We start from the raw sequence: 21,353 nt of genomic DNA, 5'->3' as shown, positions 1-21,353 counted from the left end.
AAACACAGATTTCATCTGCTTCATAATTTTTCCCAGGAATAATCCTCTTGTACACATCTTTGGTGCCTTTTTTAGTAACAACACATGTGTGTTTCTTTTTTATTCTTTTTGTTGTTTCCTTGGAATTTTAAATGCCTTTTAGCTCATAAACTTAATAAAAATACCACAGCATATTTTTTCAAAAGAATTTTCTGATCTAAGGAACTATTGCTTAATCAGACGGCCTGATGTTGGATTTATTTTTGCACTTCAGAAAAATTCTTCCTTAGGCAATGTCACAAAGATGCTACCTTAAAAATTCTTTTAAAAATAAACAAGAAAGAGAGTGAGAAAAAGAAATTTAAAAAATTATTTTCAAGTAAAGAGATGTTCTTCTTACTTTCTAAAAGATTGGAAAATGATATCTGTTTTGAAAAATAAGGCAAGAGAAACATCAGTAACAAATTCCCAAATCCAAGATGTAGACTCTTTGAACAAAGGAAAATATTTTGTATTTTATGCTTGAGTTCTGCTCTAAAATATTCAGTTTTCTAAATGCATAACTCTATATGAGGAAAATAGTTTGGAAGTTTCTCAGAAGAAACATCTGCCTGACTTATGGTCCTTCATTCATTTCTTAAAAAGTCTATTGTTCTGGTATCTAAGATCTAAACAGAGGTGAAGCTGTGCACTCCAAAACTGAGTATATATAAATGAAATTATCTCGTTTTATTCCTTTACAAAACTGGATTGGATTTATTGAAGTGTTAATTTTCCCATCTGTCTAGGGTGGTATGATCTTAGGTAGAGGTGAATATCTTAAGAGAAGCTGAAATAAAATAATGCATGCTTTTCTAAGAGGCTTTTTCTATAGATTCTTAAAACTGAAGTCAGAAAGATGAGAGGAATGAATATCAGCAGTTAGAAAAGAATGAAGTATACCTGACTCTTGTTTCTAAGACAGTTTCCTTGGTAGCCCTGAAAAATAATCACTTTGGAAATTTGAGGTCAGTGGTGTTAAGGAGTAAAGGATTATCTAAATCCTTATCTTCTGAATGATTCATATGACTCTGGTGTTAGACTTGTTTGCTCTGAACTGTTGTGTTGCAAAGCAGCACAAAATAGAAAGAACCCTGCAGTGACCACTGTGCAAGAATTGTTGAAACCCCTGCTCTGTCACTAAAGAGCTGTACATTGTTGGGTGAGTCATTCTTTGGTTTCTTGGTTTACACATTACACATAATAAAGGGGTAGGAACTATGCAGAACACCCCAAGAAGACTGTGCCAGGGAAGATGCTAAACTGATAGGACTTTGCTCCTTCTTTTCCTGCTTGAATCAGAAAAGATCTTTTCATGTCTATTTAACATAGTAGCTTCTATATAGGCTTTTTTTGAGACAAAAAGCTTAGCCTTAAAAAAGCATTAGCTTGGATGTTTCTAAATTTATGTTAGCCTTACAAACTGTGACTCTCTAAAATGTATTTGTCCATTCACTATTTCAGTGAAGTTTATGAGTTCTTTCAATGAGAGAACTCTGCCAAGAACTCTGCTAAGCCTTGGGGACACCACGGGGAATGAGAGGAGCAAGGTTCCTGATCTCAGATTTGATAATATCATGGAGAAAACTGACATTAGACAAGATCATTGCAGGTTATGATAAATGCAATGATGAAAATAAACAGGCTGATGATAAAGAACAACTGGTTAAGGGAAGGGGGAAGCCAACTAGTTATGGATAGAGAAACTGTTTACACCAGGGCAGTGAGGAAGGTCTTCTCTAGATAGGGGAGGATTGAATTGATACCTGAGGAGTGAAAAGGAGCCAGTCATGAAAAGAACTTTGGGAGATCCTTCAGGGTAGATAGAATAACAAGGGCCAAGATGTGGAGATGAGAATGATCTAGGTATTTTTGGAAGAGTTAAAGAAGCTATTATAGCATAGTGAATAGTGAAAAGTTGTTTGGATGAGCTTGAGGAAATAGGTAGAAAGCAGATCATGAAGGACCTTTTAAACCATGGTAAAAATGTGGGTTTTATTTAAAGTGTAGTGAGAAGCCACTGAAAGGTTTCAAGCAGAAGAAAAACATTGTCTCTGATGGGAGCACTCTATAACTTCCAAACTTTGTTTAACAATGTCTAGTATTATTGGCTATCGCAAGGGATAAAATAAATTCCAGGAAAAAGAAATAGGTAAAATAAATTTGAATTACCAAAGCATGTGATGTACCAAGACAATTAAGTGAGGGAAAGAATGGTCTTTTCAACAAATGATGCTCGAACTACTGGATATCCACACACAAAATAATTAAGTTGGATCCTCCCTTATATTATACACAGAAATTAACTCAAACTGGGTCATAGACCTAAATGTAAGAGCTAAAACTATAAATGTCTTGGAAGACACCATAGGAGTAAATCTTCATGACCTTGGGTTATGCAAAGCCTTCTTAGATAACACCAGAATTACAAGTAACAAAAGGAAAAATAGATAAATTGTACTCCATTAAAATTAAAAGTTTTATGCATCAAAGAACACCATCAAGAAAGTGAAAAGACTCCCATAGAACGGGAGAAAATATTATTTGCAAATTGTATATGATAAGGTACTGGTATCCAAAATATATAAAGAACTCTTACAACTCAATAATAAAAAGACAACCCAATTGAAAAATGAGCAGTCTTTAAACAGATATTTCTCCAAAGAAAATATACAGTTGGCAAATAAGCACATGAAAAGATGCTCAACATCATTAGCTGTTAGGAAAATGCAAATAAACCTACAATGAGATACCGCTTCACATCCACTAGGGTGGTTACAATAAGGAAAAGAAAACAGAAAATAACAAGTGTTGATGAGAATGTAAAGAAATTGGAATCCTTATACATCATTGGTGGGGTGTAAAATTGTGCAGCCACTTTGTAAATCAGTTTGGCAGTCTCTCAGAATGTTAAAAACAGTTACCATTTGACCCATCAATTCTTGGTATATACCCAAGAGAATTGAAAACAGGATTCAAACAAAAACATTTACATGAATGTTCATAGCAGCATTATTTATGGTAGCCAAAAAGTAGAAACAACACAAATGGTCATCAATTAACAAATGTCCATTAGTTAATGTAGTATGTTCACACAATGGAATATTATTTGGAATAAAAAGTAGTAATATACTGATCCATGCCACAACATTGATGAACCTTGAAAACATGCCTAGCAGCCAGTCATGAGAGACCACATATTATATGAAATGTCCCAAATAGGCAAATCTCTAGAGACAGGTAGTGAATTAGTGGTTGCCTAGGGCTGGGGAGGTTGGGAGGAAACTGGTAGTGACTGCTAGTGGGTATAGGGTTTCTTTTTGGGATGATGGAAATTGATTCTAAAATTGATTGTGGTGGTGGTTGCACAACTCTGTGAATATACTAAAAACCATTAACCTGTACACTTTAAATGGATTTATAATATGGTATGTGAATTATATCTCAATAAAATTGTTTAAAAAATATATGTGATGTGTTACTTCTGAGATAATACAGCTACTCTCAACAAAGTTTAAAATAATCAGTAGGGAATCCCAAATGCTTCCTCTGTGTTATAAGTAGGCTGAACATCAAGCCAACTGTTCTCTGTCAACATGACATTTATTTAAAAGCATTCTTATTTCTTTAAACATTGAAGAAATCAATTAAAACATGCACATTGTAGAAACTGCTGCTTTGTTTTCCAGTCTCTTCTGCAAGCCTCTAATTATTCAAATGGGTTGCAGTGCATCTTGTTAAACTTTTAAAACCCAACATTTTGGAGCAAAATATTACTTACACATTTCAGAACAAGCACGAATATAAACCAGCCTAATATCAATGGAGGTTTACCACCACCACTCCTCAAAAGAAAAACAAACTATCTTTAAAGAGGAAAAAAGTGAACAGAAGAACCAGGGGAGATCTTTCTGATTATAATGACAGAAGAAAATGCAGCTTAGAGCACAGGCAACCCCTTTTCTCACACATAATGAGCTCTTCAAATATGTATGAAAGTTTACTGTGCAGAAGGTTCCTAGTAGATCCATATGTTCTATTGCCTAGAAGCTAAAAGGTGGTATAAAAATCTGCCACTACCCTTTGCCTTTTATTCGCGAACTTTGGTTTTACTTCCAACAGATAGTAAATGTTCTTTAAGGTGTTATTTATTTACAAATAAATACCTAGCAGACTAGCTACTGTCTGATTAAGGCTAAATATTGTCTACTTTGGGCATGTATTCTATCATTCATTTATTAAATATTTAGTAAGCATCAATTATATGCTGGACACAGTTCTGGGCACTAATGTTACAACAATGAACTAAACAGACAAGGTCTCTGCTGTCATGCAACATGTAGTGTGGAAAGGAAGTGTGAACAAGAATAATAATTTCTTATAGTGATAAGTGCTATGAAGAAAATAAAACATAGTAATGGGATATAGAATGTCCTGATAAAGGGGCTACTTTAATTGGGATGGCCACAGAAGGATTACATGAGGTTACATTGAGCCAGATGCCTAAGGATAAGAAGAAGCCAGTCATGTGAATATCTGAAAAAAAGCTTTCTAGGCAGAGGAAACATCTAATGCAAATGCCACAAGGCAGAAAGGGCATTTATTAAATACCTTATTTTTAAAAAGGGAGGGTGGGGTGGTGGTCAAGTAGCTAGAATATAGTAAATAACTGGGAAACACAATGTCAGAGAAATAGGAGGGAGGCAGATCACGTAGGGGATTATAGACCATGATAAGAGGTTTGAAGATTACTCTACTTGCAATGGACAGCCATCTGGAAGGTTTTACACAGGGAGAGATGCTTGATTAACATTGTTGGTGATCATTTGTGTTATTTCGAAGAAATGGAATGTAAGGGTAAAAATAGACCAAACCACTTAGAAGTCTGTGGCAGTCGTGTAGATGAAAAAATGATAGGGTGGTTTGGAATGCAGGGGAGCAATAGAGATAGTAAATAATGATCAGATTCAAGACATCTTGGAGATAGAGTTGACTGGATTTGCTCATGGTTTAGATGTTGAGAAAGAGGGAAAATATAATAAAGAATAAATCTGGGTTTTAGGCGGAGCAACGGAGTGGTTGATCATACCATTAAGTGTGTAATAGGGTTACAAGTTGGTACTTACACATTTGCAAATATGTAATTTCTTTATTTCAGGTTCATATGGTTTTCCTCACAAACCCTAACTTACTGATTAGTGAGGAGTGGTTGGGGAATTGGGGGAGACAGAAAATTTTTATATCCAATTCAATTGAAAGCTTAATCTGTTCCTGTAATTTAGTTGTCTCTTTAGGTAGTGCTCAGACTCTTATGATGCTTAGTCTCTCAGATGTACCCATCTTCCACCTCCCTCTTTTACTCCTTTCTAATATTGAGTCCGTGTTTGCTGTGGTGACAAAGACGAGGAGGTCTTAGATCTAGAGGCAGGTATTATTCATACTGATTGGGATGTGATAATGTCCCTTGTCAGTTTGCTTACTGCCCACCCTCGTGGCCTTTGATGATGATGTCTCTAAGCTGGTAATTTTCATTTCATTTTTGGGGGGTGTTCCCTTGCTTAAATAGCCTGTCAGCATCTGCTAATCATGAGATACCTCTGAGGTCTGCTGTGATTTTCATTCAGCTCTAGCCCAGGCAGTCTGCTCTTCAGCCCTTACTAGAGAGCCACATCTTCCTAGAGTAATGGCCACCAATACACACATGCAAGCTCCCCAGGTGTTTCTTAGTTCCCTTCTACATCATATAGGAATCAAGGAGTAGCTCAGGAAAATATAACAATATGGTCTTCCTCATTTTGACTTTGCTGAGCAACCAAATTGATATAGCCATAAACCATGTGATAGCTAGAGAAAAGATAGCTTTTCTGAATCCTGAATGAGTAGTAGGGAACAAGGGTCTCTTTCTGCCAAAACTCAGAATGAGGGAAATCTGAACACCAATGTCTCTCTCTCTCTCCCTCTTTGCCTTGCTAGATTCTCCTGGGGGCAAAGGAAAGGTCTTAAGCTTTCTCTTTACTTCCCCTATGTCATATCCTCATCCTTCTACCATCTAGTAAAAGCCTTAGAGTTCTACTGTGATAAATGGAAAGTGTGTCTTCTCTACAGTTTAAGACAGCCTTGTGTGCTGGGTGCCCCAGGCTCAGCTTGTGAAATGTGAAAGTTAGAAACAAAGAAAATAGAAACATCATCTCTTAATATATTCAACCCCTGTACATATGAACCCCTTGGGCTAAATAGGATAAAGTCCATGTAATCAAAAAGACAAAATAGAAAAGCATTTTAATAATTTTCAAAATATTGCCCTATTGACAAAGGAGATGGGGAAAACTGAGAAGCAGTTTAGGGGTTCAAGGAGGGAATTCCAAGAGTTCAGTTTGGGACACACAAAGTTTAAGATGCCCATTAGAAATTCAAGAAGAGATGTTGAAGGTAGATCAGAAAGTCAGTGGTGCAGTCAGGACAGGTGATATAATTTTAGGAAACATTAGAATGTAGATGGTCTTTAAAGCCACAGGGACAGGATGAGATCACCTAAAAAGAGAAAAGAGAAGAGGGCACTCCAACATTAAATGGTTGGGCAGAGAAGGAGCCAGCATAAAAGGAGATATAAGTAAGTGGAAAATCGGGGAAGTGTGCTGCCATAAAAACAAAGGTTTAAAAAAGTTTCAAGAATGAAAAAGAAGTTTCCAATAAAATGAGTTGGATAACCAGCCATTGGAGATGGCTATATGGAAGTCAGTTGGTGACCTGAAAAAGAGCAATTTCAGAGGTGTGGTAAGAACAAAAGCCCAAATGAAGAGAGAATGAGAGTAAGGAAATAGTGACAATGAGCATAAACAAGTCTTTGAAAAGTTTTGCTGTGAAGGGGGAGCAGAAAATCTTGCTAGAAAAGTACATGAGAAATTGAATGAGAGAATGGAAAAGACAAAAGGAAGGTAGGAAGGAAGGGAGGGACATGAGATCAAGGAAGGATTTTTTTAATGAGTAATACTTAGCATATTTGAATACTATTGGAAATGATCCAGTCAAGAGAGAAAAATTGATAGTGCAAGTGAAAGGGGGATGTTTTCAGAAGAGAGAGCCTTGAATAAGTGAGAGGACATGGGCTTCTTATATGTGTAAATGAGGAGCTGGCCTCAGGCAGGAAACAGAGACACTTCTTTTGTAAGAGAAGAGAAGCAGAATATGTGGGTGCATAAGTAGGTGTGTTGGAAAGTTGGGCATTGGGAAGAGGAGATGGCTCTTGTTTAATTGCTACTCAGGTATGAAGCAAGGTTATTAACTTGAAAATGAGGAGGGAATGGAGGTTTGAAGATAGAGATGAATGTGTAAGTCATCTTTCAGAATAACAAATGTCTCAATTATACACATTTGTGAAACTTACTTATGCTTGTCACTTATGTCAGAGCTGTTATTTTTGCATTACCCACAAATTTTTCTTAATATTTAAATATATAATGTTTAAATATTAAATATATGATATTTAAATATATAACTTACAGTGATGCCTAAACTAAATTGTTGGTTGGCAGGTAGCATTGCCATGCCATGATTTTCAACTGATACCTGAGTATTTGAATTCAGTACCATTTTGGAGTACTGACAGGATAAAGGGATTTATGAATTCCCTGTTAGTATTGCAACAAAGGTCTAACATTTTTTTAATTATAAAATTAAGTCGCATATTTACAAATTGAAGAAAAACTATCATCTCAGTAGATGAAACAAAAAGCATTTAGTAAAATTTAACTTCCATACATTGACTATGATACTTAATGGTGAAACTTAAAAGAAATGAGCAAAGGTCACTACTATTTACCATTTCTGTTCCCCATTTACTCAGAGTCCCAGCCAGTACAGTAAAATGAGAGAAGTAATCTATGGACAGATTATTAGAATTCATGAGAGTTTAGCAAGATGCTATATATAAAATTAATATACCAAAAAAAAAAAAGATTCCATTCTTTTCTACCAGCAAGAAACAGAAAACTTTTAAAAATACAATTTAAAAATAAAATCCAATACAATCAGCAAAAATTAAGTACCTAGGAATAAATCTAACAAAAGATTTGCAAAATTTTATTGAAAAAAAAGTGTGTAGTAGTTTATTAACGAAGACCTAAAGAAATGGAGAGATATTTCATGGATAGGAAAACTCAATATCAAAAAAATTTAACTCTCCCTTATAAATTCAGTACAGTTTCAGTCACAGTCTCTACAGGATTTTTTTATATAACTGGATTGATGAAAAGTGGTTTTAAAATGTGTGTGGAAGATCAAAGGTCCAATATCAAGACAGTTTTCAAGGACAGGTTGCTGATGTTGGTGGGGAGTGGTATATGAAAGGGAGAACTTGCCCGACCTGATATCGTAACTTATTATTGAAGCTAGTCATTTAGTCAGTGTCATTCATTCACAGATAGACAAATAGACCAATGGAAATAGAATATAGACTCAGATCTAAGTATATTTTGAAACTTAAAGTTTAATAAATTGATTATGCATTGCAGATTTATAAGGAAAGGATGAAATATTCAGTAAATGGTACTGGTACAATTGGTTATCCAAATGGAAAAAGACAAATCTCTCCTTCACATCAAAGTACAAACACACAAAAGAATAAAATCCCAATTAGATTAAAGACCTAATTATAAAAATCAAAATTTTAAATTGGAGAACATTTTATGACCTCATGGAGGAAGGGGAAGCAGTAAGGATCTCTTAAACACTAAAGAAAGAAAACAAGAAGAAAATATTGATGAACGTGGCTACATTAAAACTGCAAATTTGTGTTAGTCAAAAATTATAGTGGACAAAGTGAGAAAATAGTCTCCAGGCTGGGAAAAGAGATTTGTGATATACAGAATGAATGAAATACAATTATCAGGACATTAAGGACAGCCCAGTAGAATACTGGACAGAAGATGGGAACTAGAGATTCACATATAGATGTTGAATTACTGTATGAATAGATATTCATTCCTCATTAATAATCAGGGACATGTGAATTGAAATCCCAAATAATACATCATTTTGCTCGCTTGAGACAGACAAATTTTAAGTCTGATAGTACCAAGCATTATGGAAGATTTGGAGTAATTGGAACTATTAAATGTTGCTTTGGGAATATAAATTGGCAAAAGCACTCTGGAGAACAAGTTGGCAAAATCTTGTATACTGAAAAGTGCATATATCCTACAAGCCAGAAATTCAACTCCAGGGTATATACCCTTGCCCAAAAAAACTCTTGACGTGGGCACATAGTGATATGCAGAAGAGTGTTTATTGCAGCATTATCTGTAACAGAAAAAAAAAACAAACCCAAAATTCTTCACTAGGAAAATGGTTGAATAAGTTGTGGTTTGATAACAAAATGTAATCCTGTAGGAGTGAAAACAAAGTGTAAGTAAAGTAGAGACACTGAATAATTTCAAAAACATAATGTTGTGTTCAAAAAATTTCAAAAGAATATATAAAGTGTGATACTGCTTATTGAAAGTTTGAAAAGATGCAAAATAACCATATAGTATTTTGGAATATATACAAATGGAGTGAAAGTATAAAGAAATGCATGTGAATGATAAACAAATTGAGGCCAATTGTTGCACCTGAGTGAGGGGGGAAGGTGATGTGTCTGCCAACGTAAGTGTATATATGGGACTTCAGTTGTGTATGTGTGTGTGTGTGTAGCTTTTGTTTCTTAAAGTGGGTGGTAGGTACATGGGTGCTCATTATACCTTTTAATATCTTCTATATATATTTATATATATTTAAATATTACATAATGCACTTTAAAAAGACAACAGAAATTAGTGAGAACTGACATTTATTGAGCTCTTCAGTATGAATCTATTCCTTTCTAAGCTTTGAATGCATTATCTCATTGAATCTTAGTAACCCTTTGAAGAAGTATTACTATATCCCTGCTATATAACAGGAAACTGAGGACTTTAGAAGTCAAGTAGTCTACTTATGGTCCATATAGCCGTTAGGTGACAGAGCCAGAACATGAAACTACAGCTGTCTGACTTAAATGCTTATATCATTAACCTCTATGAATGTTAATCAGCCTCTCTTAAAAAGTCCACTTTAACCACAAAGAAGTCTCATGTTAGTGCAACTATCATTTCAACCTCTGGATGCAGCTAGAACTACAGCAGTAGAACTTAACCACTTTGGCCTCTAAATTCAGTGGACTTTCTGAAGCTAGAAGTACATTTGCTCAGGAGCACAGGGCATGACTCATTTCCTTAGGTATCTGTTTATTCGTTCAACAAATATTTATCAAGAGCCTCTGCAGCACAGTGGTAAACCACAATTTATTTCTTGTCTGCATCATTTTTGCAGTTTGCCAAGCTTTGGGACACAAATTTGAAATTTCCATTTTCATTTCCAACTAATGCAAGGAATGCTATGATTAATTATTAGCTATTTTAGAACTTGCAGTCTGGCTTACTATGGATCTCATTTAAGCCCAACCATTGTTGACCTGCAAATTCACATGACATTTAAAAACTTGTAGCCACTTCTTACTTTAATAAAGTGTTTATTGAAAACTTTTAGTCTACTTTTGTCTAAACAAAATACAGATTGAAGTGAAAATATTGTTTTAAACAGTTTGATATGACTATCTCTTTTCTCTCCATGTATTTCCCCCCTCTCCTTTTTTTTCCACAGATCAAATAATATTTGCTTTATCTTACACTTCATTGAGATTTTAAGATTCTCCTTGACAGTATATTAGATATATGTTATAGTACTATACATTCAACAAGATGTTGAACCCATACTAGCTCATAGAACTGCTGAAATGGATGCATTTGGGTTAACTTTAATTACATTCTCGCTAATTCAATGGGTGTACAGAAACCAAGTTGTTTTCCCTCTGTAGTTAAGAACAGTTTAATTTGGTCTATCTTGGCCAGTTTGTTTATGTGAACTTTACTCACTAGTAACAGCTGGGCTTCTAAATCATCATGACCTCTTTTTAAATAATTATACAAACATAATATTGTTAAGAAGTAACCCTTGTTTTTACTTAGTGTTCAATTCAGTGATTATGTATTGTAAGTATTTAAACATTCTTTCTAGTCCTATCTTTAACAATGTATTTCCTTTTTCATACTCGATATTCAGGGACCTGAAGGAACTGTGGGACTGCCAGGACAAAGAGGTCGTCCAGGGAAGAAGGTAATTTTTTTTTACGTTTTTATGCTGGTTTTCTTTCTTCTGACGTGCCCAGAGCTCCATAGCATACTGTGGTGTTTTTATTTGCACTGGAGATAAAACAATAAAGAACGATAAATTTGGCTTAAAAGGCACATTTGTATAAACTAATATTTAATTCCACTTAGGAGTACTTATTACTTTATTACTTATTATCTGAAGTCAAATTTTCTACTTTGTAGTTTCTGAAAAGATCTTTGCCTTTTCTTCTCCTGTTTACTTTAGTAGACCATGGGCAGGAAAATAGAGAAAAGAAAAATACTATACTATTTGTGCTATTTAGTAACAACATTAGTAAAATATTTAGGGGAGAGAAATATTAGAATTGTTTCTGGGTTTGTTTTAATTGTACTTTTCCAAATTGAAAAGGTTAATGATTGATTTTATCTTTCCTACACATTAACTAAGAAACACAAAACAATACGTTTTATTTGCTTCCTTTATATTTTACTAAGAAAATGTGATACGTTTATAAAATTTAGCACAATATAATGAATAATTCATCCTTGGATAGAGTCAATAATTTGTTTAAGTATTGGTGAGACATAAACATGATTTTCACATTGTATTACAACAGTTTTGAATATATTTACTATAATTAACTACAAATTACACCATATTCTAGTTCCCAAAATCGGATCTGTCAGTACTGTGAATATGCACCTAGTCCATCTTTTTCATTATTTTGGAGCAGTATAAGATAATAAAAGATAAAAGTGAATGAGGTAAATTTTAGTTGCCATTCTTACCCATGAAAATAAGCCCAATATTGAAGTGTCTTTTCATCAAACATAATGTTATGTCTAAATGATTTTACAAGTAGGACAGTGCAGGTCCTTACAACAGCCTGTGTCTTTGGGAAAGCCTGTGAATTATTATGAATAACCAAAAATTTCCTGACTGTGGTCACTGTTTAATTTTTCTTTGTATCTACTTGATTATCAATAATAGAACAGGTTGGTTCCAACATGCAGAAAATGAATTATAACATTTAATGTTTAAAAGCTGCTGTACTTTGGTATTAGAGAATGATTAGTTAGCCTATTGGAAAACAGAAGGTAACTAGTTTTCAGAAGGATGTAAAATCACACAAAAACATTACAGATTTTTAAACACAAACTCCAAGCAAGTAAGTGATGATACTGAGTATACAGAACTGCACACTAGAGCCTTTTTGCATTAGACAGATCTTTGGGGCATTGAAATTCTCTGTAGAAACAGGTTTCTCATAGGGCCTGTGTTTTCTCATGTCAGGAATAAATACATGCATGCATGCATTCATACATAAATGCATAACAAATTTCAAATTAATAAACTTGGTTATTTGTAACTCAACATGAGCACCATATCTTCCCTGCTTGTTTGGCCAAAATTTTTAATATTCTTTTTTCCAAAATTACTTTTAATTATATCTTTAAGGTAACCTAGGTAGTGATGGTATGTTATTATTGTCAGTGGTGGTCTGCAGTACTATTAAGTTAAAGCAAAGTTACTATTTATAGAATTTTGCTTACAGAATATCCTCTGGAGCCATTCAGGTATATGATATAGTTAATTAATCTGAGTATAAGTTTGTTTTTTTCTTACTTTTCTCTCTTACTAATGGCATCCACAGGGTGATAAAGGACAAATGGGGCCCATAGGAGAAATTGGAAGCAGAGGTGCTCCTGGACAAATTGGGGAAAGTGGTCCTAAAGGTGCCAGAGGAACTAGAGGTGCTGTGGTCAGTATTTGATTTGTCTCCAGAACTGAGTTCACTGTGGATGGAAAAGAAATGTATCCATGTCCTAAAGGCTCTGTCCCTTGATTAATTTTACAGAGAAAGCAATAGTTCCATTGAAAATAATCTACCTCCATGAGATGTGGAGAATTGTAAGCATTCCACAGTACTTAAATGGCTTAGTGGTTTCTGGACATGAAAGAGGAAAGGGGGAAAAAATCTCAAAATGGAAATAAAATATGAAATAAGGTTTTAAAAAAATAAGATTATAACTCCTAAGTAGAAAAGTTTATATGCCTTGTACTTGAAATCAGGATTTAATATCTGTATAAAATTATGCTGTCATAGTTGACAAGTTGCTTTGAAAATTACTTGAAAATGGGTTTTCTTTATATGCTTGGACTCCACATGCTTATCTGGAGATTATTTTTCTAACCAGCTGTGATAAGCCTCCAAAACATCTACTAATTTTTAATCTTTTGTATGAATTTTACATGATGTTGGAAACAAGGTAGCATAATGCTTTTGAACCTGTAACAGCAAAATTATATTGCTAATATATATTGCTATATATTTGCTAATATATCAGAAAGTCACAGCAGAAGAGTTGCAAAATATTTAAGAGATTATCCAATTTAGTCTTTTGACTATTTCATAAACTTATTTACAAAATGTGTATGTATTCACTAGTCTCCATTTAAATGTCACAAGTGACTTTTCACCAAGGCCTTCTGGAGAGCATTGCATAATCCATATGTTGTCTGAGGAACATTTCCCTCAGGCTCATTTTAAGTGTTCCATTCCTTACTGCCATCTTACTATTCCAGGTCATTCTTACTTCCTTTTATTTTAATTACTAATATTTTCCTATCTTTGGCTTATGCATTCAAAAACATTATATAATATGATTGATTTTTAAATATTTTTCCAGTTTTATTGAGATATAATTGACATATAGCATGTATAAGTTTAAAGTGTACGGCATAATGCTTTGATTTACATATATCATGAAATGATTATCACAATAAGTTTAGTGAATATCCATCATCTCATACAGATATAAAATTAAATAGAAAAAATACGTATTTTTCTTTGTGATGAGAACTCTTGGGATTTACTCTCTTAAGTTTCATATATAACATGTAGTAGTGATAATTATGTTTATCATGTTGTACATATATCCTGAGTACTTATTTATCTTAGAACTAGAAGTTTGTCCCTTTTGACTGTTTTCATCCAGTTTCCCATCCCCTACCCTCCAGCTCTGTTAACCACAAATCTGATCTCTTTTTCTATGAGTTGGGGTTTCTTTTTTTTTTTGAAGTATAATTGACTTACAACACTAGAGTATTTCCTTTTACACAACATAGTGTTCAATATTTCTATACATTTCAAAACAATCAGCACAATAGTCTAGTTATGTCTAGTTACAATATTGCACATACGAAAATATCACATATTTATTGACTGTATTCCCCACACTGTACATTTCATAACCATGACTCATTTATCTTGCAACTGGAAAATAGTCTCCCTTACCTATGTCTTTCCTCCTGCGATCACCCTGCCTTCTGGCAACCACCTACTTGTTCTCTGTATCTATAACTCTGTTTTTGTTTTGTGTTTGTCATTTGTTTTGTTTTTTAGATTCCACATATAAGTTATATCACACTGTATTTGTTTGATTTATTTCACTTAGCATAATAACCTCTAGGTCCATCCACGTTGTCACAAATGTCACGATTTCATTTTTTTATGGCTGAGTAATATGCCATAATATATTTTTACCATATCTTCTTTATCCATTCATCTATTGATGGGCACTTAGGTTGCTTCCATACCTTGGCTATTGTAAACAATGCTGCAATGAACATAGAGGTGCTTATGTCTTTTCTAATTAGTGTTTTCATTTTCTTTGGACAAATACTTGGGAGTAGAATTGCTGGATTATATGGTAGTTCTATTTTTAATTTTAATTTTTTGAGGAGCCTCCATACTGTTTTCCATAGTGGCTGCAGCAATTTATATTCCTACCAACAGTGCACAAGGGTTCTCTTTTCTCCACATCCTCACCAACACGTGTTATTTGTTGTCTTTTTGATAATAGCGATTCTGACAGGTGTGAGGTGATATGTCATTGTGATTTTGATTTGCATTTCCCTGATGACTAGTGATGTTGAGCATCTTTTCATGTGTCTGTAGGCTATCTGTATATCTTATTTGGAAAAATGTATGTTTAGATCCTCTGCCCATTTTAAATTGGGTTGTTTTTTTGATGTTGAGTTGTATGAGTTCTTTGTATATTTTGGATATTAACCCCCTATCAGATTTATTGTTTGCTACTTCTCCCATTTAGTAGGTGGCCTTTTTGTTTAATTGATAGTTTCCTTGGCTGCACAAAACCTTTTTTGTTTGATAATGTCTATTTGTTTATTTTTGCTTTTGTTTATTTTGCCTGAGGATACATATCCAAAAATATATTACTAAGACCAATGTTAAAGAACACACTGCATATGTTTTCTTCTAGAAGTCTATCGTTTCAGGTCTTACATTTAAGTCTTTAATGAATGTATTTTTGTGCATGGTGTGAGAGTAGTCCTGTTTGATTCTTTTGTATGTAGCTGTCCAGTATTCTCAGCACCATTTATTGAAGAGGCTGTCTTTTCCCATTGTGTCTTGAGTCCTTGGTCATAGATTAATTGCCCATAGAAGTATGGGTTCATTTCTGGACTCTCTATTTTGTTCCATTGATCTGTGTGTCTGTTTTTGTGCCTGTGCCATACTGTTTTGATTACTGTAGCTTTGTATAGTATTGTTTGAAATCAGGGAGTGTGACACCTCCAGCTTTGTTTTTCTTTCTCAAGCAGTCTTGAAACTGATTGAAAATCTTGAAAACAAAATCTATTTTGGCTATTTGGGGTCTTTTGTGTTTCCATACAAATTTTTAAATTATGTGTTCTAGTTCTGTGAAGAATGCCACTGGTATTTTGATAGATATTGCATCAAATCTGTAAACTGCCTTGGGTAGTATGATCATTTTAACAATATGAATTCTTCCAGTCCATGAACACAGTATATCTTCCCAACTGTGTTGTTTTCAGTTTCTTTTCTTCAGTGTCTTATAGTTTTCTGAGTACAGGTCTTTTACCTCCTTAGTTAGATTTATTCTATTCTTTTTGATGCAGTGGTAAATGGGATGTTTTTCTTAATTTCTCTTTATGATAGTTTGTTGTCAGTGTACAGAAATGCAACATATTTCTGTATATTAACTTTGTATCCTGCAACTTTACTGAATTCATTGATGAGCTCTAGTAGTTTTTTTGGTGGCATCTTCAGGATTTTCTTTGTATAGTAGCATGTCATCTGTAAACAGTGACAGTTTTACTTTTTCCTTCTAATTTGGATTCCTTTTGCTTCTTTTTTCTTTTTTTTCTTTTTTGTCTGATTCCTGTGGCTAGGACTTCCAACACTATGTTGAATAAAAGTGGTGAGAGTGGGCATTCCTGTTCCTGATCTTGGAGGAAATACTTTCACCTCTTCACCATTGAGTATGATGTTAGCTGTGGGCTTGTAATATGTGGGTTTTATTATGTCGAGATAATGTAATTAATTTTTAATAAACTTGAGAATGAATTGATCCAAAGAGTACTGTCTTCAAAGTAGGCTCCTACTTTGGATTTTCTCTAAAAAGAATAGTCACTTTTTAAATGTTGACACATTTCCAAACTACTTTCCCAAGAGGTTTCACCAAATTTACATGCCCACCACCAGGAATACTTCATATTAATCCTTTTGATGTTTGCCAATCTGATAAATGAAAAAGTGTATCTCATTTTCTTTCTTACAATTTTCCTGATAGCAACTAAGTAATTTGTACTTTTTTCTCTAGAAGTTACTCGTTCATATGCACTTGACATGTTTTTCTATTAGGTTGTTGTCTTTTTCTTAATTTCAGTAATACCTTACATAGTTTAGATAATATGCTTTTGTTAAAGATGTTGCTAATATATTACAAATATATTTCCCTTTCTGTCATTTATCTTTTAATATTGTTTATAGTATCTTTCACTGGACAGAGGTTTTAATTATTACAGTCAAATTTGTCAGTCTTTTTGTTTACATTCTAGGTTTTATTTGTTCATTAGAAATGACTTCCCTACATGAAGTGCATAAAAATATTTTTCCATATCCTTCTTCTAATATTTTTATAGCTTTATTTTTACCCTTAACCCTTTTAAAGCATACAGAGTTTTTGTTTTGTTTTGTTTTGTTTGCTATGATATAAGTTGTAAAGGACTAATTTTTCTTTTTCCCAAATTCTTAGCCAGTTGTCTCAATACTATTTATTTATTTAAATTTATTTATTTATTTATTTAAATTTATTTATTTATTTATCTATCTATTTATTTATGGCTGCTTTGGGCCTTCGTTGCTATGCGCAGCTTTTTCTAGTTGTGGCGAGCGGAGGCTACTCTTTGTTGTGGTGCACAGACTTCTCATTGTGGTGGCTTCTCTTGCTGCAGAGCACGGGCTCTAGGTGTGTGGGCTTCAGTAGTTGTGGCACATGGGCTCAGTAGTTGTGGCACACAGGCTTAGTTGTTCCACAGCGTGGGATCTTCCCAGACCAGGGCTGGAACCCATGTCCCCTACATTGGCAGGTGGCTTCTTAACCACTGTGCCACCAGGGAAGCCCCAATACTATTTAATAAACAATCTATTTCCCACTTTTCTGAAATGCTACCCTTGCTGTAAGCTACTCTTAAATGATGGTCTGTTTTCATCTTCTTTTCTCGATTTTTTAGTGTGTTCCTAGGTCAGTACCACACCATTTAAATAACTGTATCATTACAGTATCATTTGAGATCTATTAGGGCAAATACTTCATAATTTATATTTCTGAAAAGTTTGGCTCTTACTATGATCTCTTTCCTCTTTCATGTGAACTTCAGAATCAACTTAGCAAGTTCCTTTAATATTGAATCATTCACTGTAGAAACACCATATGTCTTTTTATTTACTTACATCTTGTATATCCTTCAATAAAGTTTTGTTATTTCCTTTATCTCTGTTCTTAACATCTGTCTTTTAAAGTTCCTTGTTAGTTTCTTATAGATTTTGTTGTTTTTAAGGTAATCCTTTTTCTATTACATCTTCTAATTATGCTGTGTAAAATATCTTTTTTTAAAACTTTATATTCATTTGAGTGAATTTTGATGATTCTCAGGGTTCTTTAGGTAAATAATCGTATCATCTCCTCATATTTATTACCCTTACTTATTACATTGATTAGAACTTCTGGTTAGTGTGGTATTTGGCTAGTCACATACTTATTCTGTGCCTTAATCTCCTTATCTCCTATTTATTTTGGGACTCAAATAGGAGAGTTGATAGGGAAACTTTGATAATATGAAAGATAGGACATTTTTAAGAGTGTTATTTTTGCTTTTTTCAGTTGTCTGAGTTATCTTTTCAGTAGTTTAGGAACATTTACAGATTTGCCTTTAACTTATCTGTTTCCTCATCTGTATGATATTGATAATAAGAGTAATTAATAGGGTAAATATTACACATAAGTTGTCAACCAATTCTATTTTAACAACTTTGACCAGAGTTGAAACTGTGTTCATCAAAGCATCTGAAACTAGCAGTGAGTACAGAGTTCTTGATCCTATCATAATACTAAAAACTATCAGAATTCACTCTCTAGTATTTAGTGATGCATGTTTACCACAAACTTTGACAGATACAAACTACATTTCCAAGAATTTGCTGGAAGCCTACAGCATTCTGGCAACTGAAAGTATTTCTCTTAATATGATTAAGGATGTTCATACCAGAAGTAAACCAAAGAAACATAATTTTGTGGAACTTACGTGGTTCAGAAGTAAAATAAGATGAAAGTTGGAGAATTATGTTTTGTTTCCCCATTTCAGACTAGGTAAAATATCATACCTTAAAAATCTAAATTTTAAATAATAGGAATACAAGGTTAATGATTTAAACAATTGTCTGTTTTCTTTCTAATGTTTACTTTGTTTTTAGGGACACTTAGGATTGATGGGACCTTCTGGAGAACCAGGAATTCCAGGATATAGGGTAAGCATTTCTAATTGGAAATAAGAAGTGTATATTTGCATAAAAAATTACATGAAGATGTCACCCCAAATATACAAATTCAGATGAAATTTCCTGATAAACCTTTCTAACATATTTAGGTCTCATGCCCCTGTAGAGTGAATCCTGTTCTTCTTTCAGAATAGTGCAATATCTAATGGTGTGGCCATGATGGTATTAGGTAGAGCACATACAAATGATATGGAGACTGTCTACTTACTTGTCCTTCTGTTAGGGCCATGAAGGTCAACCAGGACTTTCCGGGTTGCCAGGACCTAAAGGAGAAAAGGTGTGTATGAATATATTGACTTATTTATCATAAAATTAAACATTGAATTCATGTGTTCTTTCTGAAAGTGTGTATGGAAACATTTTCAAAGAATTAAAAAAGCACTTTCAACTTGGGAAGTATTATAAATTCTAGAAGAAAAATAAATATCAAGGGGCAAAAACTTAAATAAATTATTAAAAAGTCTTTGATAGGTTGTTTCAAGATTGAGGTGAAATGATATATGTTATAGTACTTTGCAATCTGTAAAAGTTTGTAAAACTAATATTAATTACTTACTGAAAGTGATTGTTAGACTATAGATTAAATGACTAACTATATACATTTATAGTAAAATTTTTTATGAATTAAGAACAACTGCAGCAGTACTCCTCTTGATTTGTAGTATCATTGGAAAACTGACACTTTGAGAAAATTAGTAAGCTGCTTTTTATGTAATTAAAGCAGAATGACACTTCCAAAGAGAACCATGTATGAATCACAACCATATATAAATTATCATGTGCTAAGTTTTGTAGATAAAAATTTTTCATTAAAAAAAGATAAAACCAGATTGCATATTTTATAACATATTAGGAAATAATAGGCTTCATATTTCAAAGTTTATTTTATTAATTTAGTTTTGTTTACAAATCATCTTCATCATAGGGTTATCCAGGAGAAGATAACACAGTCCTAGGACCACCTGGGCCTCGAGGTGAACCAGTAGGTTTTTCCTAAAATTATTTTGATGTTTTAAGATAAAACACAGTTACTGCAATAGATTCACAACACCAATTACATCTTTTCAAGGAGTTTTATTTAGTTAGTTTTATAACATGGTTTTATACAAGAGTAGTATTTGCAGTCACATAATCTAAATATAAAAATTGTTTATATTCAGGTCAAGATCCTTAGCATAGTATAGAAGTTTAAAACAGTAACTTTCCAAATCTAACTTGTGGCATTAAATTCATGATAACAACTTTTTTACAGAGATTATCAAAAAATCACATACTCTAGACATTTAGGGCGGATACTTCTTTATACATCAAATTCAGATTTATTTCTAACGGATTTTTAAAAATCTGATCTGTATCCTTTTCTATAGTAGTTTATACACAGTTACCAAATGATTTCAAAACTCATCTAACCGGTTATTAGAGCCACTGTTCTTTAAAGATTATCAGTCTATAGTCTTCTAATAAGCATTTTAAGGACTAGCTGTAACCATGATTTTTTTAAAGTAGCTATTATATCTTTGATTATCTGAATAACGGTCTCTCTAACAATCTTAAAGGCTATATGTAAATTAAATGGGTAAAACAAAAATGCTTAGTTCACAGAAATAAATATAATTGGTTAAATTTTCCATATTTCACATGATATCATGTAGGATAAAAGAATCCTAAAACAGAAGAATCAAAATATATAGTCACTCCTGATATTTTGATCTGGTTCTTTGGAGATGGTTGAAAGGTATACTTTGTTTTAGAAATAGGAAAGATTCTAGGGTTTTTCTGATAAAATCAAGCCAACTCATATAGAGGCAAACTCATCTAATGAGAATATATAAAATTCTTTATTGGAAACGATCAACAAAATGAAAAGACACCTTCTGAATAAAGAAAATACTTTCAAATAATATGACCAATAAGGGGCTAATATCCAAAATATATAAGCATTTCATATAACTCAACAGCAAAAAAACAAACAACCCAATTAAAAAATGAGCAGAAGACCTGAATAGACATTTTTCCAAAGAAGACATACAGATGGCCAACAGGCACATGAAATGTTGCTCAACATCACTAATCATCAGGGAAATGCAAATCAAAACCACAATGAGATATCACCTCACACCTGTCAGAATGCCTATCATCAAAAAGACCACAAATTACAAATGTTGGTGAGGATGTGGAAAAAAGGGAACCTTGTGCACTGTTGGTGGGAATGTAAATTGGTGCAGCCACTGTGCAAAACAGTATGGAGGTTTCTCAAAAAACT

At 33.4% G+C, this 21,353-nt stretch overlaps 1 protein-coding gene across 1 annotated transcript in view; it reads left to right on the top strand.

The window, feature by feature from the left end:
• COL24A1 (collagen type XXIV alpha 1 chain) overlaps nucleotides 1-21,353 on the top strand; it is a gene marked incomplete at both ends in the record, with an annotated part of 398,140 nt that overhangs the window by 296,347 nt on the left and 80,440 nt on the right. The window contains 5 exons of the mRNA XM_079698762.1: nucleotides 11,155-11,208; nucleotides 12,860-12,967; nucleotides 19,007-19,060; nucleotides 19,314-19,367; nucleotides 20,016-20,072. Of these exons, the coding sequence (XP_079554888.1) occupies nucleotides 11,155-11,208; nucleotides 12,860-12,967; nucleotides 19,007-19,060; nucleotides 19,314-19,367; nucleotides 20,016-20,072 (327 nt within the window). The remainder of the gene's footprint in view (nucleotides 1-11,154; nucleotides 11,209-12,859; nucleotides 12,968-19,006; nucleotides 19,061-19,313; nucleotides 19,368-20,015; nucleotides 20,073-21,353) is intronic.

Source organism: Hyperoodon ampullatus (assembly GCF_949752795.1).
Source record: "Hyperoodon ampullatus genome assembly, chromosome: 2".
Taxonomy (NCBI): Eukaryota; Metazoa; Chordata; class Mammalia; order Artiodactyla; family Ziphiidae; genus Hyperoodon; species Hyperoodon ampullatus.
The sequence above is the reverse complement of the archived record's forward strand: the minus strand, read 5'-3'. Positions and strand labels throughout refer to the sequence as shown.